Source organism: Engraulis encrasicolus, chromosome 14 (genome assembly GCF_034702125.1).
Source record: "Engraulis encrasicolus isolate BLACKSEA-1 chromosome 14, IST_EnEncr_1.0, whole genome shotgun sequence".
NCBI lineage: Eukaryota > Metazoa > Chordata > Actinopteri > Clupeiformes > Engraulidae > Engraulis > Engraulis encrasicolus.
Window position 1 is genome coordinate 52,016,830 of NC_085870.1, and position 26,273 is coordinate 52,043,102.

The 26,273-nt window shown below is 44.4% G+C and overlaps 2 protein-coding genes across 2 annotated transcripts in view; both read right to left on the reverse strand.

Moving 5' to 3' along the window:
* Window positions 1–12,799, reverse strand: part of vgll4b (vestigial-like family member 4b) — a 65,162-nt gene extending 52,363 nt beyond the window's left edge. The window contains exons 1-2 of the mRNA XM_063216075.1: window positions 12,620–12,799; window positions 11,532–11,608 (exon numbers count right to left, since the gene is read on the reverse strand). Of these exons, the coding sequence (XP_063072145.1) occupies window positions 11,532–11,595 (64 nt within the window). The 5' untranslated portion in view covers window positions 11,596–11,608; window positions 12,620–12,799. The remainder of the gene's footprint in view (window positions 1–11,531; window positions 11,609–12,619) is intronic.
* An 880-nt stretch (window positions 12,800–13,679) lies between these two features.
* tamm41 (TAM41 mitochondrial translocator assembly and maintenance homolog) lies at window positions 13,680–25,564 on the reverse strand. The gene is made up of 8 exons (XM_063216610.1): window positions 25,066–25,564; window positions 24,516–24,698; window positions 23,942–24,034; window positions 20,136–20,286; window positions 19,501–19,646; window positions 18,405–18,570; window positions 14,801–14,863; window positions 13,680–14,601 (listed from the first exon to the last, which is right to left on the reverse strand). The coding sequence occupies exons 1-8, from the start codon at window positions 25,201–25,203 to the stop codon at window positions 14,525–14,527; spliced, it is 1,017 nt and encodes a 338-aa protein (XP_063072680.1). The 5' UTR covers window positions 25,204–25,564; the 3' UTR covers window positions 13,680–14,524.
* Window positions 25,565–26,273: the final 709 nt, after the last annotated feature.

Below are 26,273 nucleotides of genomic sequence, written 5' to 3' on the forward strand. Positions count from 1 at the left end.
AGAACAGAGCGGAGCAAGAGGAGAGGAGCGCAAGAGGAGAGGAGAGCAAGAGGAGAGGAGAGCAAGAGGAGAGGAGAGCAAGAGCGGAGCAAGAGGAGAGCGGAGCAAGAGGAGAGGAGAGCAAGAGGAGAGGAGCGCAAGAGGAGAGGAGAGCAAGAGGAGAGGAGAGCCAGAGGAGAGGAGAGCGGAGCATTCCTCATGGATCCATGTGATGCCACATAGCTCACTGGCTCAGTAATGTGGCGGGAAAGGAGGACAGACAGGCTACACAAAGGTCAGGGAAGGGTGGAGGAGTCTGGCACTGAACGAACACACACACACACACACACACACACACACACACACACACACACACACACACACACACACACACACACACACACACACACACACACACACACACACACACACACACACACACACACACACACACACACACACACTTAAGGAGGCTAGTGAAGTAGTTTTGGGATGATGACAAAGCGCACAGATCACCGTCTCTGATCCTTCCGATCCCGAAGTCAGCTAAAGTTTCAAAATGTTTTGAAAAACACATGCACACACACACACAAAATCAACAATCCCACACAAGGTAGATACCTGGAAACTTTCTTCCAATAAAGTCATGAATGCCACCTACATGCTGACTTGTGAACTGACTGCAGCCTGTTGATCAAGTGTTGGTGTGGAACTGAACTGTACACCTCAAAGCCGTTTCAGGACTAAGAGGTAACCATGACAACTCAGTTCTCCAACAGCACCACCACTTATGTGCCCCTTTATATGTTTCAAACTGCATCTGTATCTGAGGTTTTTATTCCTTCATTGTGCTCTTACATTCTCAATTTTTTTTTAAAGAAACAACTTCCTTTAGCCTACTGTGTACTGAGCCAGATTTTATGTGACTTTTTTATTACCTACAATATTGCAGAAGATGGCTTCACAAACATAAATGAATGATTCTATGGAAGTTCTGTATTCTTGCTTCACCTGAATATTTGCCAAAGCAATAGATACCCAGAGTAAAACTCTAATTCCAGCTTGTTTTACTTTGTAATTGTATGCATGTGAAAAAAAAACCCTTAGCTGATCCTTAGCTGCTGTTGCTGCTTTTGATGTCCTTCCCCGAGATTTACCAATATGCAGAATTTTTGAAAACCATGTTGACATGACTTGATTTAGCAATGCCATCTGACATATCTTGATAGCAGACATCCTAATTAGAAGCTAGTATTCATGTTGCTACGTGCAGTAAGATTTAGAAATAGAAGTACCCCCCACCCTCCATAAAACACACACACACACACACACACACACCAAAGTTTACATAAAACGAAGTTGCAAGGTGCACTCTATACATCCCATACCGACAGCCAGTTTCAGTAATGGTCATCACAAGAAAGAAAGCCCATTCAACCAAGTTTACATAAAACAAAGCCGCAAGCTGCGTCCCATATGTTTATAATCAAATGATGCGTTAATGCGGCGGCTCATCGCTGAGAGCCGTTACAACAACTGTCGCGGCCCTGAAGACGCAACAATAAAACTGATTATCTCCGCCTGCCCCCTCCTCCGTTGTCATGGCGCACAGCCGCCCACCCCACCTGACCCCTGAACCCTCACCTTTGACCTCTGATGACCCCGTGCTGCTGCTGGTGCGAGAGCGAGCAGCGACCCCCAGGGTCCCCGAGGAGGCCACCACCACTCTCAGCTGCCTCCACAGTCTCTCCCACTTACTCCTTATCTCTCCTTCACACACACGCACACACACACCATCCCCCTCTCAATCTCTCTCTCTCTCTCGCATTCCCTCTCTCTCAAAAGTTGACGCACGCACGGAACACGCACACACTTCGTAATATGAAGTTCCTGAATCTTATTTCTGATTTCCTCATTACCATTGCCTTTTGCATACATGTCTCTGGAAGAAACCCAAAGTATCCATGGCTTGAAGCTGTGCCAACAGATAAACATTAACCGGGAGAGAGTCTGGATGGCCAGGGCCACAACATCTACTTAAGTACTCCATTGTGGCTGACAATAATCATCCTCCAACGCAAACAATAGGAGAAGCGTGGGACCTTCAGTGCCGTAAAGTCTACGCACATGGGAGCGCACGCGCATGCACACACACACACACACACACACACACACACACACACACACACACACACACACACACACACACACACACACACACACACACACACACAAAACAGTGAGGGCGACACTCATCCTCTCGCTCTCAGACATGCCTTTTCAAGCTCTCCAACTTCAACTCAGAAGAGAAGGGGTATTCGACAATCCCTTGAAGTTTTACATTTTTCCCCGTTAAAAATATGCTTTTTCCTCAGGGAATATACGGTCCAAGAATACGTGGAAGTAGGGGAGGAAAGGGGGGTCATTATGACAATTCCACAAACCAAATTTTCTTCTGGGAACCTTGTGGCTTAAACATTCACAGTAGTTCCGATATTAGATTAGCACAGTTCAATTCAGGAGGTAAAATTTGGTGAACATTTTCCTTCAAACAGTTGACCCAATGCAGCACTCTCCTCTTCTGTATTTCACGCGAGGGCCTTGGCAGGAAGCTCTCCATCAACTTCAGCAACAGGCTGGTAGGTAGGTCGGCTGTGTGGCTCGGTGAGTGTATATGAAGGGCTCTTTTCCAAAACGCTATATCCACCATTTTTGACTTTTTGCATTTTAATATTGGAATTGACTGATAAGTAGTCCTATCATCTATGTGTGAATTCTTGCCATTCAAATGTTTTGAGAACATGCTTTTCAAACCATTTTGTAATGCATTGTGCAATGCAATTCAATGGAATGCCCAATACAAAAATGCAAATTTCCCAACATTCTATAAAATGGATATATCTCATTTTGGAAAAGAGCTCTTCATATGTAACTGAAGTCACCTGCCCTATTTCGCCACTCAGGCCTCGAACCCGCGACCTACCGGTCAACGCTCCAATTCAGGCATGGGAGGCTGAGCTTAAGGTCCAGAACGATAGCTCAGCACTACAGATACCCGGAGGGAGGTTTATTAACATTCTGCCCCCATCTTTGCAAGTTGGCATCCATTGCAGGTGCACTACCTGCCTCCCCTGTCATTGGGCGACCCAACCCATCGCTAAGCATGCCACTATTACAGTAACAGCTTGATAGTAGAGGTATGTACAGGCTAAAGGCTGGGTTGGAATTGAATTCAATAGTTTTATTGATCCACATCAGCCATCGCCTTCTGTATCATGTTGGAGCAGCCGTGGCCTAGTGGTAAGAGAGTTGATTCTTTCAATTTAGGGATTGCAGGTTCGAATCCCCCCTGACCTCTCCCTACATCTCCATCCATGGCTGAAGTGCCCTTCAGCAAGGCACCTAACCCCACATTGCTCCAGAGACTGTAACCAATATCCTGAAAAATAATAACTGTAAGTCGCTTTGAATAAATGAAAGCGCCAGCTAAGTGTAATGTAATAAAAAAGTAACATCATGTTGGCTGGCTGCCCATTCCCTATGGGCCTGACACTAGACGAAGCATGTTAGCCAACCGGTTGCTGGCATTACTGTCAAGGTAAGGCCGTGTACCATTTCTCTCCACTCACACTCCCTCTCCTCATTTCATCGTCGCTCAAAAGCACAGGGACACACAAAATGGAGTGGTGATGGTAGTCTTTTCATTCATGTGCACCAGCAAATGGTAGCAATGGAAATGGTAGTGATGGGGCCAGGTGGGACCCTGGTTCGTCTGTCCCCTCACTGTCGGCCTGACACTGGGCAGAGCAGGCCTGCTGCAGCCAGACGCAGGATGCCAGCTGTCCTCCTGGGTGCACTGCATCACATTACACTTAGCTGACACTTTCATCCAAAGCGACTTATTTATGTTAAGTACAGGGTATTGGTTACAGTCCCTAGAGCAGCGCGAGGTTAGGTGCCTTGCTCAAGAGTGAGATAGAGAGTGGAAGGGTGAGATTCGAACCCGCAACCCTCTGATCTGAAGCCCATCTCCTTAACCACACGGCCACAGCAGCAGCAGTGGCAACGGTGATGATGGTGGTGGTGGTGATGGTGTAATCAACACCAATCTGACATTGGGGAGGGAGAGAGCTGCCAAGCACTTATTAACACGACACTCCCACAGCACTGGGAACCCGCTCACAGGCCCTGGGCCACTACTCAGCAGAGAGCAGAACAAAGGAGAATAGGCCATCAATCTTTCAAGAGAATGGAGGGAAGAAATGAGGAGATGGAGGGAGAGAGTGTGCGACAGTGTGTGTGTGGGTATGCGTGTGTGTGTGTGTGAAAGTGAGAGGGAGAGATTGAGTCCAAATACCAATAAGAAAAGAGAAGACCAGAGGAGTGTGTGTGTGTGTGTGTGTGTGTGTGTGTGTGTGTGTGTGTGTGTGTGTGTGTGTGTGTGTGTGTGTGTGTGTGTGTGTGTGTGTGTGTGTGTGTGTGTGTGTGTCCATCCTACTACTACAAAAGTCATCAGCATTTTGAGGTGATGGGCAAACCAATCATGGCATCAGAGACAGTATAGAGGTGCAGTGTAGTAGAACGTTAGCAAACATCCCTCCCGAAGCCTCATACAGTATCGCTAGTGCTGAACTCTGGACCTCTATGGGTCTGGACCTTTAGCTCAGACTCCCATTCCAGAACTGGAGCACTGACTGGTAGGTGGTGGGCTGGAGGCCAGAGTGGCAAACTAGCGCAGGGTCACCTCCGTTACAGTTGCATACTGTATAGCAGTGGTTCTCAACTGGAACAGTCTTGGGACCCACCATTTTCCACTCTCATTCGGTCGCGACCCAATTTTTTTAGCGTTCAAGTCAATTCAATGCAATTCTCAAAATGTAACCAAGACTCAAATGACTGGTTGCACGCTATCTATCCCGCATAAACATTCAGGTTGTATGTATGACAACAGATTACACAGAGTTCACAAGCCTATCAAAATAAAAGTTGTAAATTGTTGCAGGAAAAGTTGGATTATTTTTTTTTTTTAGAATTAAGTTTTTTTTACACCAAGGCTCTGCGACCCACACATGACCCCTCCGCGACCCACTTTTGGGTCGCGACCCACCAGTTGAGAAACACTGCTGTATAGCATAGTGCAGGCTTGTGGTGTAGTAGTATGGGGCCAAGCATAGGCAGCGTACTGTAGTGCAACGCACTGCCGCAGTGCATTGAGAGTGTAGTGTAGTGTGTAGGACAGTGAAGCATAGTGTACTGCAGTGTGATGGCAATGTAGTCTAGACATGTAGTCTGGAACAGTGTAGTGTAATGGAGTGTAGTGTAGTAACAGCTTGTTCTGGGACTGGGAACAGCTGAGTGAAGTGTATAATTATGCAGGACAGCATAGTGCTGTGGCAGTGGCCTCGAGGGAGTCATCGTCTCAGCCTCCTTCTCAGGAAAGTACAGTAGTACAGTTTAGTGTAGAGTAGCACAGCGTAATGAAGTTGCAGTGGTTATGGAGGAGACATTTGCTGGATCTCAAATGGCGCGCTTGTGCACTTCGGGCACTATGTTTCAGTGCGTAACCAGTATGTCATACACACCGAAACATGAACACTGAAGTGCACAAGTGCCATTTTACCTCCAGCAACTGTGTAGTGTAGGTTAGTATTAGTGCAGTGTAGTATAGTGCAGTGTAGTATGCTGTAGTGTAGCATAGTGTAGTGGTCTTGGTCCCTGTCCCCGCCATCGTCTCGGCCACCTTCTGTGGACACTTGGCAGACAGTATTAGGGCTGTCCACGACCAAGGATTTTGTTGGTCGACCAAAAGTCGTCATTTACTCCGACTAATCGATTTTTTTTTTTACATCCCATTTTGACCCAGATAGCCCTACTAGGTATAATATAATGATTATTCGAAGTTCGAATTCACATAGTTTAGCCTATGAAACACAAATAAAAAATGAATTAAAATTAATATTTGGTGATGGACACAAACTGCGCATGGTAGAGATGCCACTACTTACTGTATCATTGGATTCCACTCGCTGCCTAAAAGAAGAAGTGTAGCCCAACTGGAGGGCAGAATTAATATCCCTCCGTTGTCTGTCATACCTTTAATCTATTTGGACATTTGTTGCAGCGTTACTGTAGTTGTTCACTGGAATGTCCATCAAGCACTTAGTGTCTGTTTATGGTCTTAAACGGGTATGCCACTATTTTGGGGCTTAATACAGTTAAAATTGTTGGCCAGGGTTTATAAAGGTGGTAAAGCGTCTTATTTTTCATGTTAAGCATTGTCTTGCTTTAAGACAAGTTAAAAGAGGGAATATGTCGCTAAGCTAGTGAAAGTCAATGGATCCGTGTAGCATGCTACAATGCTACACGGATGCCGTGGTGGTGAACTTACATAATTAAACGCACCTGTCGCTCGAATTCGCATGGTTCTTCTCGCCCGACGTTAGTGACCATTGGCTGACAAGCAATCTGTATCCTTTTCAAAAAGGATCCCATGTTTTAGAGCTCCTTCCAGACATGGCCAAAATAACTTGAAGCCTTCTATCCTTGTCAAACAAATCAGCAACACGTCTTCCTTTGTCACGCCCTTCAAGTTAAGAGTCCTGAAAGCCCGCTGTTTGTTTGTTTGTTTTTCCTCCGCTGCGACCAATCGACCAATGGGATTCGGTCGACTAGAATTTTTTTTGGTCGACCAACGATTAGTCGATTATTTGCGGACAGCCCTAGACAGTATGTTGCCGTTTGTGTAGTCTAGTAGAGCAGTGTAGTGTAATTGCAGTGGTCGTACGGTAGTTTGGTGTAGTGTAGGGTGGTGGTGGTCTTGGGGGAGACATTGTGTAGTAAAGGTTAGTAGTAGTGCAGTGTAGTTAATCACTTGGGGATGGCAGCGTCTCAGCCACCTCCTGAGGACAGCATGGTGTAGTTTAGTGTAGTCTAGTAAGGGTAGTGTAGCGCAATTGCAGTGGCCTTAGGGTAGTTTAGTATACTGTGGTGGTGTGGTCTTGATGGAGGCATTGTGTCATAGAGGTAGAAAATAACACGAGAGGACACAGCAATTTGCGACAGCACTGGGAAATGGCAGCTGGAGCTTCCCAACTTCCGTAGGTAGTGTAGGTACTTTCAGGCAATGCAAGTCAATGGAGAACACGCCCGCCCCTGTCAAGAAATTAACTAAAACTGTGTAAATATGAAGTAACACTGTAGCGAAGGGGAGTAGAGTTGCCCAGCTAGGACTTGAACCCAGACCTTCTGGGGTAGTAAACCGGGGCTCTGACCGCTACACCAAAGAGCCAGGCTCGTTGGCATGTTAGTCAGAACACACCCACAACCCTAGTGATGGTCACTCCATCACATTGCCTTCCCCTTCGGGAAGCGCACCCGTGCGGTTCACACACTCATGGTGTCCCTCACGCAACTGCCCATCATGCTTCTCCCATCCAGTGTGCCCCATCATCAATGCTTCACCTTTCACTGAGGTCCCTCACTCGGGGGTCACCAATCCTGGGGGTCCCTCACATGGAATTACGGCTCACACACCATGGGTACGCTTCCGATGGCCTCACGGTACCATCCCACTTCTGACACCATTTGTAGCGAAGGGGAGTAGAGTTGCCCAGCTAGGACTTGAACCCAGACCTTCTGGGGTAGTAAACCGGGGCTCTGACCGCTACACCAAAGAGCCAGGCTCGTTGGCATGTTAATCAGAACACACCCACAACCCTAGTGATAGTCACTCCATCACAAACACTTTAATCAAAGACCAGATTTGAAATGTCAGGCTAAATATCTACTTAAATAATATGAGTCGATAAAATACATTTAAAAATCAAATAATATATTTTATGAACATAGTTAGCAACACACTTGAACTATTGTCCTTGTATAGTGTGTTGATGGACATTTTCACATGATTAAGCCATTTTTGACAGAGGTGAGCCTCGTTCTCCGTTAATTTCCATTTCTCTGATCTACCTACAGATAATGGCCGCTACAGATTGCCGTGAAAGGGGGGGCGGGGTCCTCTCTAGTGTTATTTTCTACCTCTATGCGTTGTGTATAATGCAGTTCAGTATATTCTTGAGTAGACCAGTAGGGAAGCGTAGTGTAGTTGCAATGGTCTTGGGGGAAAACAGTGTATAGTGTAGACAAGTGTAGTATAAAATAGGGCAGCGTAGTGGGGGAGACATTGTCTCAGCCACCTCCTGTTGGCATGGAGCCCACACTTGGAGCCCTGGCGCTGAAATTCCTTTAACTGCAGGGCCTCAATAGGAGGAAGCAGGACAAACACACTCTCCCCTCCCCTCTCCCCTCCACTCCCCTCTCCTCATAAAGTGCTCACTCCCACAACACGATTCTGTGGTGTTTTTTTGTAAACGTACAGAAAAAAGGTGTTAAATAGGCCAAGGTTCTCTGTGCTCTTCTCTCTGTGTAATGATGTTAAGAGGTTCTTAATTCCTTCATTTCACTTTCGCTGGCAGGCAAAAGGGCTGCACCCTTTGGTGTGTGGTGGAGTAGAGTGGAGTGGAGTTTTACAACCTGAATCTGCTGCACCACCTGACTTAAGAGGGGGTTGGCTTTGTCTCTGGGAGATTAAACTGCCACACCTCAAACAACACTGGAGAAGTTTACACACAGCCAGTGTTTGAAAGAGCCTCTTCGGCCCTGCCGTGGCTCAATCGGTACGGCACTGCACTGCAACGCCAGGGACCAGGGTTCGATTCCGGCCCGAGGTCATTTCCAGATACTCCCCCATTTCTCTCTCTCTCCCACTCGCTTCCTGTCTCCATAAGGCATGAAAGCCCTAAAAAAAGAAAAAAAGAAGAGCCTCTTCCATGTGCCTGTGCCAGAGCCCTGGGCAGGGATGACGGAGAGCAGAGAGGGTGCAGTCTTCTCCCCCCCAGGCCTGCTCAGGTGGCACAGGGCTGTGCAGCTTTACACCACCCTGTCAAAGTGTGCACCACAAACACAAACCCAGCTATTGCAATACTTCAAAAGAAAGACGTTTACCGCACACTTATGTTTGATTTTTTGCTTGTTTATTCAGAGCGTGCTTGAGTACTGAACACTCCTGCGTTTACCAGCACATAGAGGTTGTGCATGGATCTTTGAACTTTTGTCATGTATTGCAATGTTTAAGCATGTCTTTCATGTAAAATACAGTGTAGAACACTGTGTTGTATTTTTAAGATTTTTAAGATTTGCCTCCATTAGCTTCACCCCGTCAACGTGGGAGTCAAATAGAGCCTGGTGGACCAAAAGTGGTTGAAAAAGCAGCAGAACATTTTTTTCATAGTAATAATGTCTCTGTTACATTTGAATGACATGTACATAAACACCATGCTGCCACTTTGGTGCTGCCCCTATTCATGCATTTACACAGCCCTATTAGTTAGAGTGAACAGACTGTCCATAAGTTTTGTGAGGTCGTCTGAAAACCCTGAGAAATACTGTACAAGTACAGGAAGAACTTGCATGTACTGTGTGAATGCATGCCTCTCCCTACTGGACTTCCAGAAAGAGGGAAAAGTAAGTTCCAAAGGTTTGTCATAAACGCAAACAAGCAAACAAAAAAAAAGTGGTGGGGGGGGGGCCTAGTGCACCCAAGCGCTATTGTGAAAACAGGTCGAGGACATTGTGCCGCAACAAAGACACATGCACGGCACGGCCAAGGCAAAATGACATCAGCACCCTAGCCAAACAGACACACAGCAGGGGGTTGAGGGACGGAAGGAGGGAGGGAGGGAGGGAGGGAGATAGGGGGAGGGAGGTTGAGCTACAAAACTCCCGCTTCCAACTTCTAGGACAATCATTTAACCGGGCTACTAGTGTCAGAAACTGAAATCGTCCAAAGGGCTGCCAACAAGAGGTCATGCAGGCATTCAAATCACAGACTCCAGAAATGATGCCTTATGAGGAATTTTCAATGGCTTGGTAATAAGTCATTGTTCTCAAACTTGGTGTCCTGCCATTTGAAAGGACAGCATTTCATATAACGAACTTATATTTCTAGTTCAGAAACCACATAACTGTAGGCAATCACAAACTTAATCTCCTGGTTGGAACAGCTCTGGACTTGGAAAATAATTACACTTCAGAAAAGCAGAAGTGAACTGAAATGACAACATCCAATACACTGAAGCCTTCACAATGATTTGACAACTTCTTTTTCCAATAATTACACACAAGTAGCAACTCCTAAAAGGACACCGTTCTTTTGACTACAAGCGTTTCCGAAAGATTGCTGGAAGGTTTGTACTGGTTTAGTCATTTCCTTCACCCTCATTAGACACAAGCAATGATTAAAAAACCCAGCTGAGGGTGAGGGAAAGTAGCAAATCCTAATGCCAGCAAGTTCCATTCACTCACATCAGGGGCTTCTAGAAGGTTGTAGCCATTCAACCCCCCCTATCCTATCCACCCACCCCAAAGGACCTTGCAGACACACACGCACACACACACACACACACACACACACACACACACACACACACACACACACACACACACACACACACACACACACACACACACACACACACACGACTTTGCGCATGTGCATACACACACACACACACACACACACACACACACACACACACACACACTTCACCCCCCTCTCCCTAAAGGGTCCTTGCACACCCAAATTTTGAGGGAGTTGAATGGCAGCCTGCTGTGCTGAGCAGGATTTGCCTGCGCTGCTTAATCTAGGAAGGAATTCTGTTAAAGGAACAGAACGGGAGCGAGTGGGGGGGCGGGGGGTGTGATTAGAGCTATGAGGCCAACACACACCAACACCACAAAGCTGTCCATCACACATGCAGAGTGTGTGTGTGTGTGTGTGTGTGTGTGTGTGTGTGTGTGTGTGTGTGTGTGTGTAAGTGGGCAGAGATGCAGGGTGTTTCAGGGGGGCTGTGACATGCCAAAGCACAACTACATTGTAAGCCATGTGTAAATGTGTGTTTAAATGTGAGCATGTGTACATGAAGGAGTGTGTAAGCAGGTGTAATATGTGTAGTACCATATGCGAGAGCGAGAGCGAGAGAGAGAGAGAGAGAGAGAGAGAGAGAGCAAGAAAGAGAAAGAGTTAGTTGTGTGTACGAGCGAATTAATGTGATTCTGTGCGCCTGTCTGTGCATAGTGTGTGTGTGTGTGTGTGTGTGTAGTGGAGACTAGACAATGCACATGTTTCATTGTCTCCGCCTTCCTCTGAACTCTGCCCATATGTCTGCTGGAGCTCGTGGCGGTTAAGCTTTTTCAAACAAATCTAGGCCATTACTTCATATGTCGTCATTGTCATCCCAAATAGTCATCATAAACTTGAGTCACCGCGCTGAGGTTACACAAGTGCTTTGTCACAAGTGGCGCGCTGGACACAAGATTTAATTACTGACCCAAACACAACCATGCGGATTTGCACTATCGAGTTGGTCAACATTGTGCATTTCATGATTTTGACACTGTGCAGCCCATCAGTGGGCCTAATAGGCCTACCAGGCACCATTATAAAGACATACAGCTGTAATGATTTAATAATAAGAAGAAACAAATGAACTTACGTTTCTCATCATCTGCATGAACTAATGAAGCTGCTCTTGACAATACGTCCAAGGGCGTTTCCATTCTTGGCAAAACCCTGATAGAAATAATGATTAAAAAAAACTCCATTAACAAAGAGGGACATTCCACGTTGTTCGTGCACCACTCCAGCTGTTGACCAGGTCAAATAGCCCAATTGTTTTGTTTGTGAGATTCCATAAACTAAAAACACCCAGCCTACCAGTACGGCATTGAAAGCCTACAAGACTTTCCGTCGTGGCCAGCGCATTGGATTATGTCATCACACCATACACTACACAGTAGAACTAGATGTTTATGTAATGGAAGTTCAGAAAACAGTCACATAAATATGCCTTTTCCACGTGAACAGTGCATTCCCAATGTATGAATGAAGTTGCAAAGATGTGTGTGCTCGAGCGACATAATTTCCCCAACTCATGCTTCCCACACTCAACATTCCAAGGATACCACTCCAGCATTTTTGCACGAAAATTACTTTTACACGCCTCAGCATTGCCAAGTGGAATGATTGAACAGATTCCATACAAAAAAAAGATTACTTCGTACATTCAGCTTCAAGGTTCTATTCTTACACAGAACCACGATAATTGTTGCTCTATCAAGTACGAACAAAATCATTCGCTCAGTGTACGGGTAGCAGCACAATAAAAGCTACTGCCCTGTGCGCTCCCATGAGGAAGTGGCTCTCGCGCTGAAACCCCAATACATTTTTTGACAAATCGCGCGTCTCTATTATGAACTATATTTCTAGTAGTGTATTCCCACAACCTAGGCCACTGTGTAACCACTTGTTACAAGTGTTTCCTCCAGGCAGGCAGGCGGGAGGGAAACAGGAATCGGAGTCGCGAGGACGATTTCATACCACGTTACATTTTAGCGCGATAACTCGCGTTAACATGATTGTTGCAAAATATTTTGATATCGGGTTTCTTACGGAGGCACGATTGATTCAAAGCAGCATATGCACTTATTCTAGACACAACGTTCAACCTGGGTAAATAGCAATTATTCACAAGTGTTCGTAACCAACTACTTTACGGTTTTCCAAATGGGTTAGATTACATACCACCTTGAAGCGCCACTTTGAGTCTTCTCGAGAATGTTTTGCTGATTATGGGGTTCTCAGACAAACTTTATAAAGTATCCAACGAAGCAAAACAACCTAAAGAGCCCAATCAAATATACGAGCCAAGAAGATCTCGAGCAAACTTGGTCACACAGTAGCCTAACTCTGAGCGGCCACTCTGAGGAAGAATGTTAGGAATGATGGAATTCTCTTCCTAGCAGGTGGTGAAAGTGAAGAATTCTCATTGGTTAAAGCGCAGCAAAATGAGATCAGCATAAATTATGTTAATCACGAGAATTACATCATATCCTTGCAGGTACAAATCAAGAAAGCCGCGCATTCTTCAGTCAGTCATCGTGTAATCAAGAATGTCTTCGAGAAAAATGATGTCTGTGTACAAATAGCATAACAAAAAAAATGAGTAAAGCAAAGCAGGCAGGTAAAAGCAAGGAAATGGAGCAAGGAAAGCAGAGCTCATTCCATTTTGTCAGCGGTGGTTTATTATCTGTACCATTTTATTTAGTGTTTACTAGTTTTGAATAGAAAATGCGTTTTATCTTAACCTTTGGACATGTTTTTTGTAAAAAATAATAATAAAATAATAATAATAATAATAATAATCTGTTTGGAAGACACATTTGACATGTTGCCAAATTAATGAATGCTCTAATCTGACCAGGGAAGGAAGGTGCTGTCATATAGCCTACCTGTGCCTCTTCACAAACAATAACCTTTTTTATTTGACTCATACCGACTCACTCCAAATAAAAAAAATCCTTAAGATGGCGTTAGTGAGTAGCCTACTGTTGAGGTATGTCACCAGCTGCACTGTCACACCCCGCCAGCCTTCTCAGCAACCACCTGTTGGTGTCCAAATGACACAGCTGTGCAGTACAGTACAGTGACAGTAAAACTCTCTCCAAAGACTTATGAACAACTAACCTTGTAAACACTCAGTCATAAATACACAACAGTTATGAATAAATACAATGCATTTTTATTTCATTTCAAGTCGTGAACAGTAGAAAGAACAACCAGTATGTTTTTGACACAGTTCCAGTGGATGACAACTCTTTCGCCTTTTATTAGAAGAAAATTCAGAGCTCTGACCTGGAACATTCAAATGTTTTGACAAAGCTTTCATAAACCATGAATCTCATGTAACAAATCAATCACATACTTATGATTGGCTTCAGTATACCTATGATGGCTTAGACTAAAGAACTGATGATGGATAAGAGACACTCAGGCCCCCACTATACCGAACTTAATTTGAGGTGATCCGACATATAACTCATGACAGCTCATGCAAGTTTGTCACTGGATACAATTTATTACATGTCAATTACATGTACATGTATTGTTAATACATGTACATAATATTATTCATACCAATTATACACGGAGGCTAATCCATAGAACCAGTCTGCCAAAAAAAAAAGGAAACCTCTGTTGGGTGTTAAGCTGACACTTCTGCTTTGCTTGTCGTTCCTTTACTGGGTGATTGGTTCCTTGTGCCAATAATGAAAGAGAACATCAAATCCTCATCGTCTTTGTTGCATCATTGGCATTCTAATGACAGCCACTAACGGACGTGAATGTACCTTCAGGGGAGCATACATAGTGCACTCAGGGTCGCCACCAACATGCCATACTAGCTACTGAGGGAACAAGTGGAGTTAGCCTTTTATCATTTCAGATCAATGTCTAGTATCTTTATCCGTGCCTACATCTACACTGTGCAGGCCGGCCTGAGGTCAAATTATCATGAAAGGGGTACGTTTCTAAACTTGGGAGGCATGTGAGGCGCCGGTTTAGGACAGCTTGGATTCAATGTCATTACAAGATCACTGAGCACAGTGTCCAAGGAGGAGACAAAAGGAAATGGCATGAGAGGGAAAAAAATCAAGATGGCTTCCTCCTCCAACCTTTCCACATTTTCCTAAGTTTTTTGACACTGTAGTTTGTGGTCTTTAATACTCCTGAAAAATAAAAAAAATAAACCAGATAAACCACAGCTTCATAGTAGAGAAGAGGGACATAAGTATAATCACAGTATCTCATAATAAATCTCAAAAGATGACTATTACATCCAGTTGTAACATCATTAATAGCTACGTAAACTATAAGAAACAGTTACATTGAGTGAAAAATGAAATGAAATAATGAAATGTGACCTACCAGCAGTGCCTATGCCCTTGGCACTCTGTGTTATGCTTGAGATCTTTACTATAGACGAAATCCCTGTGGGAAAAGAACAAGCAAGTCAGACTCACGGCATCCTCACCTATAGAACTCACGCTTACAATCACATACCACATTATCCCATTCCTGACACATTCAGGGTTGCCAGATGAGACTGAAGATTTCCAGCCCAAAAAACAATGCCCAAAACCGGCCTGGAAGCACTACATCCCGCCCAATTTGAGCTAAATTCCATTGATTTCTATCTGCAGAAAAACCTGCCCAAATACCCTTTTTACCCGCAGACAGTCATCCTAAGCAGCCCATACACTGGAACAAGATCAGCACAGTTCTTCCTGGCAAGAGAATACACACTCAGCAACCTTTACATAACTTTGACTGGCAAGTGGTAACATACAATAAATACACTGCTGCGATCACAACTCAGAATGGCAACATGATAAGGGCAGTCATAGGTAAGCAACCGCCAGGTTGGTGGAGGGAGTTATAATCTAGTGCTCTCCCCCATGCTCTTCCATGACTGAGGTACCCTGAGCATGGTACCGTCCCGACACATTGCTTCCTTGGGGTGGCATTTGGGGCAGGCCCCTTGCACGGGTGAGGCATGAATGCAATTTTGTTGTGTGCAGTGAGCACTGTGTGCTCTGGAGTGTTGTGTCACAATGACAATGGGAGTTTCCCAGTTGGGCCTTCACTTTCATTACTGCAGCTGTACACAGCTGACTAGCATGTACACAGTAGCAACGGAGATTCTATGAGTATTATCCAGTCTCTCTGGTAGCAACCTTTAAACAGCTCTGACTGGCAACAAAAGGTACCACACAGACACTGCATCAAGCCCTACAGAACTCACACCAGCAACATGGGGCAGCGGTTTTAGTGCTTGAAGGAGGGGAAAGGCGCTATATAATATAAAAAGTCCATTTACCATTTCCCATACTGTGTACATGTACACTGCAGCAACCTCAACACAGCTGTAACCGGGAAACAGATCTGGGGCCTATACTACAAAGCTGGTTCAGGATAAGTTCAGGTTAAGTTAAGAGGTAAATCATCTAATAGAAGAGCCTGGAGTCCTCATTTTCTGAAGAAAAGCTCTTCTATTAGATGATTTACCTCTTAACTTAACCTCAACTTATCCTGAACCAGCTTTGTAGTATAGGCCCCAGATGTGTGGAGCATGAAGCCCTTTTGTTTTCATCAGGTGACATGCAATGGGTTAAAAGGCGAGGCAGTGAAGTTGTCCTAGAAGAACAAAACATCAGGGCCAGCACAGTCATACCTGGGTTAGCCGGTTCAGTGAGTACACTCAACACAACATTGCACCTCAATGAGTGATCAGCCAAAACAGTTCACTACAATAACATCTTACAGGGAAAAAAAACGGTTCACTGGAAAAACATCTTAAAGTCAAAACAGCAGTGAGTCACCAAGTGTGACCTAACTATCATTACAAAACAGATGAATAACTCGCTTCTGTATTTCTCGACTTCTGTAATAAATCAAAATAAAATCAGAGCAAAATGAAGTAATTAAGTCTTTAGTTTTACCTGTATTTACTGGTCTGAACAGATTTCATGTTTGCAACAAAAACCTGCATGCCTTCAATGCTAGAATCGCTTTTGCAGGCCCTGCTGTGGCCAACCAAGGGCACTCGTCTGCTATGCGGCCGACCCGGATTCGATTCCCAGCCCAGGTCCTTTGCCAACCCATCACCATCTCTCTCCCCATTCGCATCCTGTCCACCTCTCAAACTGTCCTGTCAAATAAAGTCGTAAAAAAGACCCAAAAAAAATCCCTTTTGCAGCCTCCACCACTTCTGCTGCTTGCTCTTCCATACAAGGTCAATTACATATAACGCTTTCCACGCTTTCAGCGGCTGCTGTCTGTTCCCAGAGTAATGGACTGCATTTGTTAATAGACTGCATTTATATAGCGCCTTTCCACTCCTTCGAGCACTCAAAGCGCTTTACATTAGAGGTGCTCCGATTGCTCGGCAGCCGATCATGATCTGCAGATAATGGCCAAAAATAGCCTGATCGGTGATCGGAAAAATGTGCCGATCAAAAAACCGATCCAGAGATATTAAATTCCTCACGCAACCATTTTGCCTTTACACCTGGCGCTGCCTGCATGTAGCCTAGGTGCTGGCTCTGCACAGCTGCTGCACCAAAATAAGGCATCTTTACTTGTCTTTAACTTTTTGGAATTCCCTCCTTCATTTTCACCATTTATAATCATATCGGCATCAACAATGATCTGATTTTCCGATCCATGCGCCGTTTACATGACGCTTGTAATTTGCGAATGACGTGTCTCGCCATGTTCGCTATTTTGAGTTACAGCCTGTCAGCACGCAACAACTAAACGTTTCCAAAACAATCATCAACGGTATTGTTTTCAAAGTTGTAGCCTAATGCACAGCCAGGTCATTAGTTTGTAGTCCCTGCAACACCAAACAGTGCAGAGGGAGAGTGGACGGTGAAACTCAATGAGTCTGTGCAGGGAGTTCTACAATCTATGACAGTGTTACAGAGAAAGAGCTTTCCTCGCAGACACGCTGTGTTGTGCGTGTTGCCTGTTCCTTCAAGTGAAGTTTTTTTTTCTTGTTGTGTGTAGAATCTCAAGTGTTTCAGTCACAATGTAATTTGCGATAGACTACTTCTCTCCAGTTAGCCATGTTACGTTATAACCTGTGTAGTTGCCTCGGTCAGCACGCGACAAGTTCACGTTGTCCGCACAAGCATGCCAACGTTATTGTTTTCAAAGTTGTAATTGACAGTCAGTCGATTAGTTTGATAGTCGCTGAAACGCCAAACGGCGACAGGTGAGGGGAGAGAGTCAGACCGGTCGCGGAGCACTGCAGCTGTGCACAGTGAGTGACAGAGAGGGGAGGGGCTCTCCTCACGAGGCTGCTCATTTAAAGCGACAGGGTTTTTTCTCGTATGCAGAAGACAGGAGACTGAGATCCAGGTGTCTGAGCTTCAATTCAATCTTAAATAGTTTAGTAATTATATGCAATAACTTATAAATTGATTAATACTGTAGACTTACTTGTAGGCTATATTACCAACACTAGTCTGAAAGAGCTGCAAGATAATAATAATAATAATGGCCTAATAATAATAATGATAATAATAATAATAATAGCCTAATAATAGGCCTACATTGTGAAAGCGACATGTGCAAATTAAGATTGATTGGTTTATGGGCAGAAATGGTATTCAATAAGGATAATTAATAGGCTATTAAAAAAAATAGGAAATAATCGGCAATGATCGGTGATCGGCAGATAAAGATTTTTGGTGATCGGTATCGGTGATCGGGCCAAAAAAATGGTGATCGGAGCACCTCTACTTTACATTGTATGCCTCACATTCACCCATTCACACTCATATTCACACACAGGTGGCAGTGGCTGCCACGCAGGGTACCACCCTGCCACCAGGAGCAACTTGGGGTTAAGTATCTTGCTCAAGGATAAATTGATGAGGTCAGGCAGAGTGGGCCAAACGGCTCCTCTACCACCTTAGCGACCACCGTCCACAGAGTAAGGGGTTAAACCTGCCCCTATTCTCACCTTGCTGCACGACGGCTCCACAGTCGGGGTCCTGTGCGACCTGCAGCAGGATCTCCTCCACGTCGCGGTTCTTCCCCGGGGGGTCCACCAGCCGCGTGATCTGCTGCTGCAGGGTGCGGGGCAGAGCCATCAGCTGCAAAAACTGGCCCTCCGGACTCTTGTCCACCTGGGAGAGTCAGGTCAGAGCAAAGGGTGACACTTGGTGAGGGAAATATGGTAAACTGAATGTACAGTGATCCCCTTGTTTAGTGGTCTCCAAATGGCGGACCGCGGGCCAGATCCCGCCTTGGCATGGCAAACATTTGGCCCGTTATGGGGTGGGAACAAATGAAGACATACAGGGGTTGAACAAAATAATGGAAACACCTGTCATTTTAGTGTGGAAAGTTTCCTGGCTCAAATGGATCAGCCTGTCGGCCAATCTTTATTAATTGCACATTGCACCAGTAAAGTGAAGTGTGAATGTTAAATTAGCAGGGTAAGAGCACAGTTTTGCTCAACATTTTGCAATGCACAAAACATTATGGGTGACATATCAGAGTTCAAAAGGAGAAATTCTTGGTGCACGTGTAACTGTAGCATCTTTGACCGAGACAGCAAGTCTTTGTGACGTATCTAGAGCCACGATATCCGAGGTTATGTCTGCATACCACCAAGAAGGATGAACCACATCCAACAGGATTAACTGTGGATGCAAGAGGAAGATGTCTGAATACTCTGAAAGGGATGTTTGGGTGCTAACCCGGACTGTATCCAAAAAAAAACATAAAACCACAGCTTTCTCCAAACTGAAGTTGCTAACTACATTAGCTTTTTTGATGGTTGCAATGCAATTACCCACTGGCAACTACCCTAGTAGTTAATTAGCTAGTGGCTAATTGGCTAACAACCATACAAATCTGGGGTAAGTTTCTCAAAAGAGAAGTGGTTAGCCTGTTAGCAACTTCGGTAGTTGCCAATGGGAAAATGCATTGAAAACAACAAAGTAGCTAAAGTAGTAAGCAACTTTGGTTTTGAGAAATTCACCCCTGGACTATCAGTCCAGCAAGATCCCCTAATGGTTCTGGGCCAAAGTGAGGATGGGGCTATGCTGTACCTCTAGCCTGCCCTGCTGGGGCTTGTAGACCACCTGTGGACACTCCTGCAGGATGTTGCTGTATAAGGTCCTGAAGGTTGGCACACTGTCCTTCACCAGGTTGGTCACTTTGGACTTGTCCTCCCCAATCACCATCCTAAAATCACCTTTGGGGAAAGATGGACAGGCACGCCCAGGACATTATCTAACCCATTGATGCTGGATGTTAACAATTAAGCTGTGCAACGTTTACCTGGTGCCTGGAGCTGCATGACGCAGCATTCAGGCTCATGAGATTTGACATATTTATCAAGAATGTTGGTATGTTAGAGCTGAATGAACACATTCTAATGCAAGATGTGGGTCTTAGCTTCTGAAGCACATAAAACATGAAAGAAGAGATATTACGTTTTTTATAGGCTGAGGGCAGCTTTTCCCAAAAAGGGCTAAGGCATTCAACAGGCATTTTTTTCCTGGTGCTTTAAGCATGAATGGGTTAAAAGGCATTGCTGTAAAATTGCAGTCATTTGAAAACATGTTCCAAATCTGTAGCTCAAGGGGTGCTCGGTTATGTTACATACATGGCATGGCACAAAAGGCTGAACAGGTTATCTGTCTACTATGTGCCTTCTGTGCTATATTATTGCCCCACTCACCGCAGTAGGACAGTCCAGCGATCTGCAGGAAGAGGTCCTCCTCTGAGAAGCTCTCAGGCAGCATGAGGAAGGAGGCGGTGACAGCACTCTTCAGGTTGCCTAGCAACGCCGCTCGCAGCTTCCCATCATCCCCCTGCAGCAGGATGCGCACCTGGACACAGCCAGCCAGACAGACAGTCAATCAAAAGATGGGTAAGATAAGACAAGGAAGAACAGAGATGTCACGCCGCATTCATACACCAGCAGGGCTTGATGCACGAGAATGGGTGTGTTTCGCGCAGGAGCTAATGATGACAACAAGTGCATATGATTGCATTGGTTACTGCATTGAGCCAATGTATCCAACGCAATGCACGTGAGACCACAGTTCAGGGCAGAGGGACGTGATGCAATCTAATGTTAATGAATGGAAATGCAACCGGATGCAGCAAGTTGGCGATGAACCTGGTGTCAATGCTGGCTGACTCTACCAAAGATAGTGAATAGGGGGGTTGCTGTGAAGCAGAATGCTTAGTCTGACACATTTGGCCCAGGGTTGGACCCAGGCTTGAGTCCGGCCTCATTTCCCAGCCCTACCATCATTCTCTCACACTCGTTTCCAGTCATCCCTTCACTGTCACCAGTGTTTCCCACAGAAATTTTGGAAACTATGGGGGGAGCCGGGGTTTATTTTGTCCGGGGTGGGGGTGGGGGGTGGGGGGGGGGGGGCTTCTCACACGGGCCTTTTTTGGGGGGGGGGGGGGGGGGGGGGTGTATTCTTGCAGCGTAAATGCAAAACGGCAAAACAATGACTACAGTATGACATTGGCGCATGGAGAAACTGTAGGCCTGGGCCTATATTTCAGCCATTTATATTTTGAGAAATAAGGCTACATAAGATTTTACCCATGACTTGTATAATAGTAGTACATTGTCATTGTCAAAAAATGCAGTACAGTGAATAATTTCTGTTTACAACACAGTTTCATTCGTCCCTCATGCAGGGGTCTGGGAAACAATAAAAAAAAACAAAATAGGAGCAGAGATAAGAATTTAAGAGCACTCTGAAATTGTTAACGCATAGACAAAAAGGGTCTTAGAGGGTAGGCTATGCCTTTTCCCCCACACATATCTGTAGGCGTACACATTCTACATGAAGGGGTGCTGGTCACAGGGCAAGTTTTTTTCCAAATTCCTCCCATTAAAAGGGCTGAACAACATATTACACATTTATGTCTATATTCACATTCATTACACATTCATTTCTATATGCAGCCCGATGTCTCCTCTGCTGTGTCAATGAAGGTCTGTCACCAAACTCATTACAACTGTAAAACAAAGCCTAGGGAGTGTTAGTAAACTCATCCCAACTGTCCCTTCTCTGAAGGTTTTTTATATTGCTCCCAAACCCAAGTAAACTACAACAACTTGACTAGGCTTTTGATCCCTGTCTTTCAAGCACTTGTGGTTCTCTCTATAGCAGGGGTGCCCAACCTTTTTTTTTAACCAAGATCTACTTTTGAAGTTGATGGTCTGCCGTGATCTACCAAGTCAAATTCAAGGATGTCAGTATGAAAATTTAAGACCACCATTTATTAATCACCATTATTATGAACAAAATGTTTTTAATAGGCTACTATCGCCGTATCTTTTCAGTGTGTTTTTAAAGTGTGTTGAATAGCCTATCTTTACAAAGCAATGCAGCACTGATAGTATGCAGAGATAATTTCAGTCATACACAAGTCATAAACAACTGAAACAATTTCAAAATGATAAACATTTGGTATATAAAAGGCACATAGGCCCTATTTATAAATATGATGAAGCATTATCATGCCTTCAGTGGTATAGGCTACAAATTAAAAAGGGCTCAGAAATTCACCATTTGTTATGGGTAAATAGTAGGCTACTATGAGAGAGAGAGAGAGAGAGAGAGAGAGAGAGAGAGAGAGAGAGAGAGAGAGAGAGAGAGAGAGAGAGAGAGAGAGAGAGAGAGAGCAATGAGAGAGAGAGAGAGAGAGAGAGAGAGAGAGCAATGAGAGAGAGAGAGAGCAATGAGAGAACTCATTGGTTAACACCCCTGTTAAGTGTGACTTCTTCTATGAAGGTTTTTTTTCAGCTCTCTGGGACAGTAGCACAGCAAAGGCTTTCTATTGTGAGTTTGGCCAATCGTTTTGTCCACAACTGAACACAAATTGAAGTGAATTCCATACATGTCAACAACTAACATTTCCCTTACACGCGGCACGCGATGTAAACGCAGTTAGCGATGATGCATGCGACTAGCGATTTGGACGAAGATCCTCGCATATCATCGGCGTGTCATAACGCATCGTTGCGCACATGTTCTGTTACTCACCCGATGTTACACGTGTGCACACATGAATCAACTGTAATACCCTTACGGTCACTTCCTAATGCTTTCCCCTCATTCCGTGTTACCGTGGGACTACTGATCTAACCAATACAGAGTCTATAGGATGTATTTACTCCAGGAGGAAAATGCGAAGGAAATTCAAAATCGTAATTCAAATCGTTTTTAACAAAAACGGATATCGTTAAAAAAAAAAAAAAAAGTAATTTTTTTTTTTTTTTTTTTTTTTTTACATTTTCGTAAACTATGGCTGCCAAATTTAAACTATGGCGGGCCGCCATAGTTTCCTCAATGTATGGGAAACACTGGTATCAAATAAAGGCAGGCATAAACAGACCCCAAAACATTTTTTTTTTTAAAGATCGTGAATAGGACAAGGGGCTTTATTTTATTTTATAACAAATCAATACATGCTGAGGAGGAAGGACAGAAACTGGGGGAAGAACACCTAACCCCCAGACAGCAGCTGCAGGGAACAGCAAGCCTATCTCCCAACCGCCTTGTGCATTCGGCACTTCACTCAACACTGTTGCTGCCCCCGCAACCAATTCACCCGAGCACAGCTGCTTGGAAGGGGTTAAAGACAGCAGCCAACGAACACCAAACAGCTCAACTGCCTCACAAACAACTCGTCAGTAAGCATTCGGCACCTTTCACTCAACACTGTTGCCGCCCCAGCAACCAACGCAACCGAGCACAGTTGCTAGGAAGGGGTTAAAGCCAGCAGCCAACGAACACCAAACAGCTCAACTGCCTTATTTTCCTGTTATTTATTATTTTTATCAAATGTATGGAACATATGTATTGTTGGTGTGAGCTGTACGCCAGGAGCAGATGAGCAGTGAGACTGGCCACTCATTGTCGGCCCACCGGCTGGAGTTGGCGGTGTTGTGGTTCAGGGCCGAAACACCGCAGAGAAGGCTGGACACCACCTGACGACATCTGCTTCTGGCGTAGGGCTACAGCTACCTGCGAAGGTGGTTGAGGAAGGCACCTCCTGTGCATGCATTATGAATGTGTTTTCCCTATGTTTGTCTAGTAATAGATACAATAAAGAGGTTTGTGTCACAAGTCTTATTTTCTCTCGCTGACCCATGGGCACCGGAGGAGGTGCGACAGGCAGCAATGCCCAGCAGGTGTTAACAGCTAAGTGTGATGACGTAAAGCCAGGTGCTAATGCCATTTCGTGTGTGCAGAGGTATGCTCTGGAGCTGTGAGGAACCCACTCCCACTTTGCTGCAATAGACGTCAACTTGACGTCTTCAAGTAACCTGCTTTTTAAATGCAACAGAATGATGTATGTTGAGCACAGTGGCCAGACAGTGACAGATGTGAAGACAAAAAGTTAAAAAAAGGCATAAGTATTTAGCAACTTCAGAAATGATGCTAATGATGAGAATATAAGTAATTAGTGTGACTCATGAAGAGAGTGATTTATTTGGCAACCACTTACCGGTTTGTGTAATCTCCCAGCAATGTACATAGTCTTCCAATGCATGAGATCCTCAATCAACGTTGCAGTGCTGATGACCCCGTACTTTATAAGCTGCAAGAACACCAAGTGGTTTCACATCAGTGAAATGGTATGAATGGGTCCATGACAACATGAAACAGACATGCCGCCTCCACAATCGGGTAAGCGCTTAAAATGCACCGTCTGTGCAAACAAAAAAGGTTAATAGACCGTCATTTAACTGTAAAAATTATATTCATTATAGGAACACTAGTAACCATATATCTGGCCTATGTCGAAAACTCACAAGTCAGGCAAGGGGACATAAATTACACTTAGTTGACCCTTTTATCCCAAGTGACAAGCAGTTATTACAGGCCCAGCGTATAGGGTATTGGTGACAGCTTGTTTACAATGGCACTTCAACCATGGTTTCCAAATGACCATGGTGGGATTGGAACCTGCAACAATATGATCCAAAGATCACCTCCCTGACTATTTAGATTGCATGCTCAAACTGTGTAAGAAAAAAACAGTTTACAAAACGACTGTTAGACCCAGTAGAAGGTCCTACCCTGCCATCAACGGGCACCAGCGTGTTATAGTAGACTCCAGCTCCATAGTCATTCTGGATGGTGGTGATCTGTTTTGGGCCCAAGTGCTTGAGGAAAGAATAGTGCTTTCGATTCTGCATCAGGTTCATGGTGTGCCAGGTGACGGGGTCGTCCACAGCGAACACAAAGTCAAGCATGTTTTTCTGAAAGAGAAAACAACATTGGCCTATGCATGAGCAATGTAGGGCATTCAGACAGAGAAGTGGGCTAACTATTAAAAAAAAACATTGACCCAACCTTTACATCAATCAAGACACTAATGTAAAGGTCGGATCAGTGTTTATTATTATTATTATTATTATTATTAGTGATCTACATTGTAGATATACTGTAGAGACAAGCACTTGGCATACAGCTATGAACAAAATAAACACAGACATTGTGCAGCATGATGGTAGTAGCCTACTTACCAAGTAAAATGTCAAATTGTCTCAAGTCAAAAATACACAATACGGAGACCCTGAAAATGTACCAGGCCAATGGAAACGGTTTGCATTTATCGCGACTTACCCCCATTTGACCTTGAGACGTTCCCTGTTGTTTGAACACACCAGATCCATAAGCAAACGCTAGACTGATGTCCTGAGGGAACTGGGCGAGTATCCTCCGAAAGAATACTCCTGTGTTTTGCAAAGCTGGTAGAGTCATGTTGGACACATTAACACCAGACTTAGAGGGTGTCCATAAAGGTTAAGCTGACCTCAGGACCCTGTTGACACAGGGAGCATAAAGAACTGTTATGCCAAACGTATTTGCATGTTGGCTAATATTTAGGTGTATGTTTATTGCCAAGCTAACTAGCCAGCAAGATAACCCTGGACAGTATGTCCTTGTAGCTCTACGCCTCACGAAACAGACCTTTGGCAACGACAGTAACATTAACCGCGTCCTCTTATCTAAGCGGAGTGTTCATTACATTTAAAAAAAGAAATGTTGCTGAAAGTAAGAGTATGACACAATGTACTTCCCACGAAATAGTTACTGCACAGACAACTGCTGCCAGCATTCATTTCCAATAACAGAGAAGTAGTAGCATTGGTTATGGAAGAGAGACACTAAAAGTGTGTGTTGCCATCTTGTGGCAGGGAGAATAAATCCAATGGTGCAAAAACGTATGGTATGGTCTGGCCGTCCTAGAACTAGGCCTACATTGAGGGAAAAAAAGACATGAAGGCTTACATGACCCGGCCTGGTGGGAAAAAATGCTTATGTTATGACTTTTATACCATGTGTGCACCACATTCATTATTAACACTGTGTTAAACTTCAAGATTTGCAGTAATATTTGTGATAACAGATAATAAATAAATATAAAATGTGAGTTATTGCAGGTATTCATGAGACAAAGCTGGGAAAGGGAGCAGTTGCCTCACAGACGCTTTAGTAGTGCACAGACTTCTATTATAACTTCTATTATAACTAATATATTATACTATACAAGTCAGTGGTTTAGTGCTACCATTCTAGACCTGCTGTGTGTTTGCCTCCCATTATGAAGCGGTCGGTGTAAACCAAAGGAAGCATAGACATGTTCTGCAATTACACCTTCAAGCCACAAGAGATCACTACAAGTCTGTGCTATTAGTTCATCTTGTATTGCGGCTGCAGATGAAAAAGGATGAGTATTTATGTCCATCTGGATATAGCATGATGAATAGGCTACCGGTTACTGATCACAGATGAATTTCACTAGCCTATGTACTATTGAATCTGTACAC